General features: G+C 52.9%; 2 protein-coding genes across 3 annotated transcripts; both read right to left on the reverse strand.

Moving 5' to 3' along the window:
• Positions 1 to 319: 319 nt before the first annotated feature.
• On the reverse strand, positions 320 to 3,700 carry TBRG1 (transforming growth factor beta regulator 1). Of its 2 annotated transcripts, none has more exons than XM_067535265.1 (2): positions 3,579 to 3,700; positions 320 to 2,001 (listed from the first exon to the last, which is right to left on the reverse strand). In XM_067535265.1, exon 2 carries the CDS (start codon positions 1,959 to 1,961, stop codon positions 876 to 878), a length of 1,086 nt encoding a protein of 361 aa, XP_067391366.1. In that variant the 5' UTR covers positions 1,962 to 2,001; positions 3,579 to 3,700; the 3' UTR covers positions 320 to 875. The 2 variants fall into 2 exon arrangements, with proteins under 2 accessions (XP_067391366.1, XP_067391365.1); XM_067535264.1 differs by having other exon boundaries at positions 320 to 2,004; positions 3,579 to 3,693.
• A 2,595-nt stretch (positions 3,701 to 6,295) lies between these two features.
• On the reverse strand, positions 6,296 to 7,738 carry LOC137144773 (zinc finger and SCAN domain-containing protein 2-like). The gene is made up of 2 exons (XM_067535257.1): positions 7,017 to 7,738; positions 6,296 to 6,929 (listed from the first exon to the last, which is right to left on the reverse strand). The coding sequence occupies exons 1-2, from the start codon at positions 7,736 to 7,738 to the stop codon at positions 6,374 to 6,376; spliced, it is 1,278 nt and encodes a 425-aa protein (XP_067391358.1). The 3' UTR covers positions 6,296 to 6,373.
• Between the last annotated feature and the right edge of the window lie 1,852 nt (positions 7,739 to 9,590).

A 9,590-nucleotide genomic window follows, 5' to 3' on the forward strand; every position in this document is an offset into this window, starting at 1 on the left:
GGCACATTTACTCTGAACAGCAGTGGGTGTTTGTGGGTGAGATCTGGGTCTGAGCCCCATTCAGTGAGGCAGGAACTGTTTGCGCCTAGATTGGAAAGGAGTGGCTGAGTCTAGTTTGGAGGGAGGGGATAGCCCCAGGATGCCACTGGGGGACGGGACAGGACAGGTTGCCCCATCCAGGAGTGTGTGTCTGTCCAAACCCCCCTGCCCAGCACGAGGTGACCTCTTGGGCTCACACCCCACATGGCTGAGTTTATTGGGTTGGGGAGCCAGTTTTGGATCCCCCAGCTAGCGCTGGATAGGCCAGGGAAGAACCACAAGAGGGCAGTGGGAGCTCACCTGTCTGGCTCCCACTCTGTCCCATTCCCTCCCATGCCCAGGAAAGGGAGCAGACAGAGCCGGGCACGTGGTTTCCACCATCATCTTTATTATTGAGTAGAGGGTTCATACAGAGAGGGGACAGGCCCCACTTGGAGTCAGCTGCACGGGTTCCCACAGAGAGCACCCCAATCAAAGCTAGCAGTACTGGGGGGAAACATGCTGATGAGGAGAGAGTTCAGTGGGAGGAGCTGTAAGCCCCACCCTGGAGGGGAAGGGTCAGTGCGAGAAGCTGTGGGGCCATGGTGTGCTGGTGAGGGATGGTGATCTCACTCATCACGGCTGCCCCAGGTAGGGGCTCAGTGGGAAGAGCCATGGTGGGGAGAGGGGGCTCTTTGGGAGGAGCTGTGGGGGCCACACTAGGTTGGGGGGCAAGGGGGAACTCTGTGCAGGCCAGGGCAGGGGGGGCTCCATGAGAAGAGCTGTGGAGGCCATTCTGGGGAGCTGGGACGGGGGCTCGGTGGAGACCATGCCAGGGCAGAGGGGGAGATAGGGTCTCAGTCATCAGAACCATTGGGGCTGCCATGGCCAGGGGACGCAGGAGGGCGGCTCAGGAACACATCCCCATAGGAGCGGGGGGAAGTGAAAGCCTGGGTAGGAGTCAGCCCCAGTGCACGCCCTCCTGCACTGCCCCCTCCGCGGTCCCGTTCCTCCTCCTCCTGGGCACGGCGGCGGAAGGACTGGAAGTCGGTGGCGGCGCAATTATCAGGCAGCCCCTGGGGCACCTGCCCATCCCCGGGACGACACACCTCAAAGCGCACCCAGCGGTAGGCCCCACACTTGCGGGCCCCAGGGCAGCTCTGGATCAGGTTGTGCACAGCCGGGTGCGAGAAGCCAAAGAAATCAGCACCAGCTGGCTCCAGCTCAGGGTAGGGCCGTCCCCGGGCAGCACTGATGGCCGCCAGCAGCTGGGCATGGCAGGTGTCAGCTGTGGGGCCCGCCAAGGCACTGCCTGGCTCATCCTCAGGCACGATCTCGAAGCGGGGGCCCGCCCCGCCATCTTTGATTTGGCAGGTGTACAGGCAGTGCTGGTCAGGGCGCCGCATGCTGGCGTAGACCCGTGTGCTGCAGAAGCCCACTGGGTAGATGGCTCCCTCATCGTGGAAGCCGGGACGGTCAGCCACGATCTCACCCAGGCTGTAAACCGTCAACCCACCCAGTGCGATGGGAAAGACAGGCCGACCCGAGGGGTCCAGAGGCACTGGCTGCACCAGCCGCCGCACCCCCCTGTCTGGCGCTGCCCGCCGCTTGGCCGCACGCCCATTCTCCTTGCCCTTCTTGGGCCGCCTCCCCACAGGCATGGGCTCTTCTGGGCCAGGCACCGGTGCCACGCCGTACCCTGCTGAGATGCCCCCCAACGGCACCGCTGTGCTCTCCTCCTCGGCTGCCAGTGCCTGCAGCTGCAGCAGTTTGGTGAAGAGGAATCGGCGCTCCTCTCTCGCCCGGAGGAATTTCTCCTCCAGCCGGGCAATCTCATCACACAGTGCTGCATTCTCGAACACCATGGCCTTGGCTGCTCGGCGCAGCCGGCTGTACTTCAGCCGGTACTTCTCATTCTGGTTCTTCCTTGACACCTTCTTCATCCTCGGCTCACCACACCTGGACTGATAGCCACGTTCACACCTACTGAAGCAGATAGTCAGGGCACCATCATCACTATGGCACACACAGACACACACTCACATGTGATTCATTCTCACATGGACACTCACACAAAGATAACTGTTTCCCATCCACTCCCCGAGCTCCCTCCCTTAGCTCTGACCCTGCAAAGGCCACTGGACTCTGCAAAACAGCACATTTCATAAATATTAAGACAAGAAGAAGGGCCCTTTGTGCCCATCCAACCCAGCCTCCCCTAACAATTGCTGCATCCTGGCTGAGTTACCGACATTACAATTTCAGATGTTTATTGCTTTGTATGATCCATGTTCTCATACTCTATGATTAAATAAAAGAACATTAAGGTGCTAGACTTGGTGCAAAGTGGCTAAGTGTAGTACCAGTATAACTACAGCTGTATAGTTACACTGTTCTACACAGGGAAATTTACTGGTATACAAGCCCTTAGTCTTTTGCTATAAGGCAGGTTTTCCAGACCTCAGATCATTCTTGTAACTTTCCTTTGAACCCTTAGCAATTTGGCAACATCCTGTTTGAAGTGTGCACACCAGAACCAGACACAGTATCCAGTAACAGTCTCCCAAATGCCATATATACAGAGATAACACACACACACTCCTCCTACTCCATATCCCACTACTCAGCCAGCCAGCGATCCTGTTAGCCTCTCTCAGTTACTCCATTACACCAGCTGCTCATGTTCAGTAGATTTCCACCCAGGGCTCAAGCATAATTTTTTCAGGCCCAGTACAAACTTCTAACAAGAGCTTCCTCCCACACACATATCCATAGGGGTTGCAGCCTGGGACCAGGGCCCCAGTAAAGTGTACCCTTTCCCTCCCCCATGTGGGGGCCCTGTTTCCACCATGACCTCTGAGCCCTTCCCAAGACACAGCCCCTTATTTATTAAGTGTAGGCTACATCCACCATGCATTTGGCCATATTAAAACACAAACTCAATAGACTGCGCTGGGTTGCTCTGTATAACTGACCTGCCCCTAACACTATTTACCAAGCTAGTGGGTCAGAGGCAGGAAACGCTGGGGGAGATTCTCTGGCCTGGGTTATGCAGGAGGCAGCGCTGGATGGGCACAGTGGGCTCTGCTGCTGGCCTTAAAAATCGCTGAGGAGGAAGACGTGTGGCTACTGGCTGGGCCCCTTCAGTCACAAACCATTATTGATCCTGCCTGAGTAGGAGGCTGGCTCAGGGTGTGGGGAATGGGACGCGAGGCCTTTCCCGGGGAAGCAGGGCAGCTCTGATCCAGTCCCAGGGAGCAGGGGACTGGCAGGCTCACGGGGGCGCTAACGTGGTTGGGTTGGGGGATCTCCGCGGCACAGACTCCACCCGCCTGCGATGCCCCCGAGCTGGCTGGGAGGGGAAGGGGGGGGCGTCTTTCCAGCTCCCCTTCGGCTCCGATCCCCGCCTCACTTCCTCCAGACAGCGATTTCCTGCCTCTGCGCTGCTGTTTCTCTCGCTCGCTCGCTCCCTCCCTCCCCGGAGCCGCGATTCTGCGTCTCCCCTGCGCCTCGCTCACACCCCACTGCCCAGCCGGGGCTGCAGCCAGGGAGGGACTCACCCTGCGCACACACGGGCCAGCAGCTGCCAGGACGGAGTCAATAGTGTGGGCCCCCACCCCAACCAGGTGTGTGTCTGGGCCGGTGCGGGGCTGGCACAGGAAGGTCCCTCTGTTATTCTGGTCCCTCCCAGCCCTGCCTGCTCTGTTAAGTGGAGGATTTAACTCATCAGTTTTTAACCCTTTTCTCCCGGACTCGAGAGCGAGACCTTTTTTCTTTCTCACTTCAGCCAGGGTGGTACCATTGTCAATCATGATGCAGATAAGGCAATGGCATTCAGTAATTGTTTCTTTTCTGTATTTGGGAAGTTGCTGGGTGAGGAATTTGCCCTGATAATTCATAGATCCCAAGGCCCAGTGTGATCATCTAGTCCAGTGTTTCTCAATTAAATTTGGCCACGGAACCCATTTTAACTCGATAAATAGTTGCGGAACCCCCAAAACTCTTAACAGTATTTTTTACACTTACACTCGATACCCTCCGCCGAAAAATCTGGGACATCTTCCCTTTTTCGGCGGCGCAGAGAACAGCTGCTCTCGGCGGCGCAGAGAACAGCTGCTCGCAGAACCCTAACAGTGTTTCCGTGGAACCCCAATTGAGAAACACTGATCTAGTCTGACCCCATGAATAACACAGGCCAGAGAACCTGCCCCAAAATAATTCCTGGAGCTGTTCTTTTAGAAAAGCACCCAATGTTCATTTTAAAATGGTCAACAGCCATGGCCAAGGCTAAATAGCCTCATATGAGTGGGGATATGTTAAAGTCTGTGCAATACCACCTGATCCCATCACATTCATTGAGACTGGGAGTATTTGGGGATGATCTGCGGGGCAGGGGAGGGGGGATAACATCTGGAGTTAAGAGCTGCAGTTAGGGATATAAAGTTAGGGTTATGCATATCAGGATTAAATGTGGGGATTAGGATGGTGCAGATTAGGGTTGGGGCTGTGTGGATTAGATCTGTAGTAGGCAAATTATGTCTTGGGTTGGAGTTATGTAAACTAGGGTGATGCAAATTAGGGAGCTGGGTTTAGCATTGTTCAGAATAGGTTTGGAGTTAGGGCTGTGCAGCATAAGGATAGGGTTCAGGTTATGCAGGGTGGAAAATAGTGGAAAGTGCAAGGTCATGCATTTAGGAACTAATAACAAGAATATCTAGCATAAATTGGGGATGCATCAGTTGGAAGTGACAGAGGAGAATGACCTGAATGTATTGGTTCATCACAGGGTGACTATGAGCTGCCAATGTGATGTGGCAGTGAAAAAAGCTCATGTGGTCCTTGGATGCATCAGATGAGCTATTTCCAGTAGAGATAGGGAGGTGTTAGTACCATTATACAAGGCTCTCATGAGACCTCATTTGGAATACTGTTTGCAGTTCTGGTCCCCCATGTTTAAGAAAGATGAATTCAAACTGGAACAGGTGCAGAGAAGGGCTACGAGGATGATCCGTGGAATGGAAAACCTGCCTTACGAGAGGAGACTCGAGCTTGGCTTTTTTAGACTAACCTAACCAAAAGAAGGCTGAGCGGAGATATGATTGCTCTCTATAAATATATCAGAGAGTTAAATACCAGGAAGGAAGAGGAATTATTTTAATTCAGCGTCAATGTGGACACAAGAACTAATGGATATAAACTGGCCATCAGGAAGTTTAGACTTGAAATTAGATGTAGGATTCTAACCATCAGAGGAGTGAAGTTCTGAACTAGCCTTCCAAGAGGAGCAATGGGGGAAACACTTTTCATAAAATTAATCGAAAACATTACAAAAATTATTATAGAAATGTTTCATTTTAAACAATAATTCTCTATTATCATTTCAATAATGTCATCTATCACATTATATTTTTGATAAAAGCATTCAATTAAGAAATGTCACAATGTTTTTAAAAAATGATGTGCAAAATATCAATCATTTTTATGTGAAAGATTTTATTTTTGGAAAAAAGGCTATTCTTCAGCAACATTTTCTGTGAAAAATTTTGATCATAGTCAATTGTCATTCAAAGAACCCATTCTTTTGGAGGACGCTATTTTGCTCCACAAAGTATGACCTCGTACATGCATCGTGACCTCTCATGTACCGTTCATGCAAGGGCACACTGTGCAGAGCATAAATGACATCCTCTGCACACTAAGCTTTGTGAAATTGGCCTTTTTAGAGCACCAAGTGTGTGATATATATATATCACTGGTCTGGACTTTATTCTGTTTGCATATTATAAATCTGATCATTTCATGATCACTTGTACCTAAGTTACCATTAATTTTTAGTTCTGTGATTATTTCTGTCAAGATGAGGTCTAATATAAATTCCCCCATATTGGATTCAACACTTTGTGAATTAGGATATTATTATCTAAAATATTTAGAAATTCCAAGGATGTTTTAAGTACTGGCATCATGAAACCTCCAGCATATGTCACTCACATTGAAGTCCCCCAGGATCACACAACTTGTTTCTCTACATGTTATATAGATGTATAAGCAGCTGGTCACCCTGTTCCCTGGTAGTCCGTAGCAAACGCCAACTAATACCCCATCTTTTGCTTTATCTTTTAGGACATTAGAAATAAGCATTCAAGATCATTTTCTTGCAAGCCATGTTCTGTGCCATTAGGCGACCAGTTTCTTTCTCCCTCTCTCTCCCCCCATGGATGTTCTTTGCCCTCAGGTGATCTCTCTCTCTTTCTCTCTCACTGTGCATGTTCTGTACGGGCAGGTGGACTCTCTCTCCTCACACACGAACTGTGCCATAAGATAGTCTCTCTCTTCCTGAGCGTATTCTGTGCCATCAGGTGGTCTCTACCACTGCATGCTGCCGCCGCTGATGTGCCAAGAGGTTGGCGCTGCGGGTGAATCCCCTCCCACACTGGGCACAGTGGTATGGCCGCTCCCCGGTGTGGATCCTGCCGTGGGCCAGGAGGTTGGAGCTGAGGCTGAAGGTTTGGCCACATTGGTTGCAGTGGTAGGGTCGTTCCCCGGTGTGGGTGCGCTGGTGGGTCAGCAGGTCGGTGCTCTGCCCAAAGCTTTTGGGGCACTGGGTGCACAGGTAGGGCCGCTCCCCAGTGTGAGTCCTGCGATGGCTGACAAGGTCAGAGCGCCGGCTAAAGCATCTCCCACACTCCCCGCATGGGTAGGGCCGCTCCCCAGTGTGGCTGCGCTGATGCGCCAGGAGGTTGGAGCGGCGGGCGAATCCCTTGCCACACTGGGCACAGCGGTAGGGCCGCTCCTCAGAGTGGCTGCGCTGGTGGGCCAGCAAGTCTGAGCTGCGACCAAATCCTTTGCCGCACTCAGTACAGCTGTAGGGCCGGTCATTTGTGTGCAAGCTGCGGCGGTGTGTGGCCAGGTTGGAGCCACGGCTGAAGTACTTGCCGCAGTCATTGCACTGGTAGGGGCGCTCACCCGTGTGCAGACTGCGCCGGTGCAGTGCCAGGGTGGAGCCTAGGCTGAAGCACTGCCCGCAATCGGCACAGGTGTAGGGGCGTTCCCCCGTGTGCAGCCGCCGGTGCTTGGCCAGGGTGGAGCTGAGGCTGAAGCACTGCCCACATTCCCCACACTGGTAGGGGCGCTCCCCTGTGTGTGTGCGCTGGTGGGTCATCAGGTTGGAGCTGTGTCCAAAGCTCTTCCCACACTCACGGCATTTGTAAGGACGCTCCCCAGTGTGGACCCGCCGGTGCCGGGCCAGCCCCGAGCTGACACTGAAGCCCTTTCCACACTGGTGGCAGCGATGGGGTTTTTCCCCTGTGTGGGTTCTCTGGTGGGTAATGAGATCGGAGCTCTGGGTGAAGCCCTTCCCGCAGTCAGGGCATTTGTAGGGCTTCTGCCCTGTGTGGACGCGCTGGTGCTGAGTGAGGTGGGAGCTCCAGCTGAATGCCTTCCCACAGTCAGGGCAGCAATGGGGTTTCTGTTGCAGTTGGGTTTTTTGCTGGGCCCTATATTCTGAGCTCCCACTAGGGCCTCCTCCTGGCTCAGCCCACATGGCTGGATCTTCCCCTGGCTGGGTGCCATCGTGGGCATTTAAACTTCCCCTAACAGTGTCAGGATCATCCTCTACCTGCCCTTCCAAGCCCCTATGATCCCCACAGGCTTCTATCTTCCCAGGACTCTGGTCTTCATCAGCTTCAGAGATTCCTGAGGCAGTCACATCCGGATCCATTGTCTCATCACCTCCCTGCTGCCAATTCCCCTTCGTCCTCGCTCTTAAATCTCAGCACCTGCTGGGATGAGAAAAGAATCTGTAATGTGAGTCATTCCCTCTGTTGGGCAATGGGGGTGACAATGGAGATCCTTGGAATGAGAAGTGACCAAGGAAGTGAAATGAATAACTTGGCTAGATTAAAAAATCTGCAGTTGGATACCCCTGAAGTTCCCAGGGGGGAAAGGGGAAGATGACACTTCTGACTCCACATCCCCTCTGAACACCCAGGGAAAAGGTAGCTGAGCAGCGGAGCAGTTTCTAGAATTCTAGTGATGTCTGCCACAGTTGCTGAATACAGTCCCAGACTGGCTGAGATGGGGCCGAGCTGGGAAAGTTCACAGCAGCTCTGTGGGATCCCAGCTGCTTCACTGCACTCACAAATACTTTGAGCTGGTTTTATGTACTTCTCAGATGTGCTACTGCCTCTAGAGAGATAGATATCTAGACTAGAAGGTCCATTTTGCCCTTCAAGCCTGGCCGCCTACTCAGGCCAGAGAACCTCCTCCAGCAATTTCTGCCTCTGGTTGAGCTAGAGCATAGCTTTGAGAAAGAGAAGCCCCATCTCCACTGACAGAGTCCCAGTGATGGAGAATCCACCCCATCCCCACAGCCCTGGGAATCCAGGACATGCGGTTCTTTCCCTCCCTCCATCTGGGAGATCAGGTCAGATTTATTGTTGGGAATCCTGCTCCAGGTGAGGGCAAGAATAAAGGTGAGCTCAGGGCTTGTTAGGTGTTTTGGGGAATGTGCCAGGGACATGAAATCCAAATGGGGAATTAGAGTTAGGTACGCTGTCTGTAGGAGGTACATGGATCTATACAGAATAAGAGATTGAATGACCCCCGAGCATAATATAACATTTAGCTAAGCCAGGAGTGACTGGGCCAAATGCAGGAATTGCTGGGGGAGATTATCTGGCCTGGGAGGCCAGACTGGATGGGCACAATGGGCCCGGTTGGACTTCACATCTAGGAAATATGTGCTGTTCTGCAAACTCCAACCATCTGTCCAACAGACAGAGCTAATGGAGGGAGCCCTGGGAATGGACGGGAAACTGATCTTTTTCTGTGTGTGTGTGTGTGTGAATGTGAGTGCCTGAGAGTGATTGTACGAATTTGTGTGTGTGTGTCAGACAGTGCATATGTATAAGTGTGCATCTGTGTGAATGTGTCAGCCTACATATGTGTGCATGAGCATGTGTGCATCATGATGCACAAGTGTCAGCATGTGAGTGTGCTAAGGCACATCAGCAGCTCGGCATGTGTTGGTGTTAGGGTGAGTGTGCCAGTGTCTGCATTTCAGTATGTGTGTGTGAGTGTGTGTGTGTCAGCATGTGCTGAACTGTGTGCATCACTTGTGAGCATGTCAGTGTACACGTGTCGAGTGTCGGTGTGTGCATGTGTGCCAGTGGTGGGGGATGCTGGGGGAAATGGTGGTAGCAGATTCCCTCTCTCCACTTGTTTCTCTCCTTTCAGTCTCTCTCTCCCTGCCCTGCCCCTTCAGCAGGGATCCTCCTGTCCCCAGGGCCATTAGCTCTGCCTCAACCAGGTCCTGCTAAGGGCAGCTGCTCTGAGTCTCCCAGATGCGCTGGGTGCAGAGTTGTGCACTTTGCACAAAGAGGAGAGAGCCCCATCCCCTGCTCTTTCTATCACCTGGAATCTCAGGAGCTAATGTCGTCAGAGCCCAGCACAGCCCTGGGGGGCTAGTTCCAGCCAGAGATGGTCCCCACCGTAGCTGGGCAGCTGGGATCAGACCCCGTTTGGGAGCAGCTGGCAGCCAGTCAGTCATCACATCAGCCCAGCTCCAGTCC

Source organism: Emydura macquarii, unplaced genomic scaffold (assembly GCF_026122565.2).
Source record: "Emydura macquarii macquarii isolate MOO-44397 ecotype Brisbane River unplaced genomic scaffold, CSIRO-AGI_Emac_v2 contig_3485, whole genome shotgun sequence".
Taxonomy (NCBI): Eukaryota; Metazoa; Chordata; order Testudines; family Chelidae; genus Emydura; species Emydura macquarii.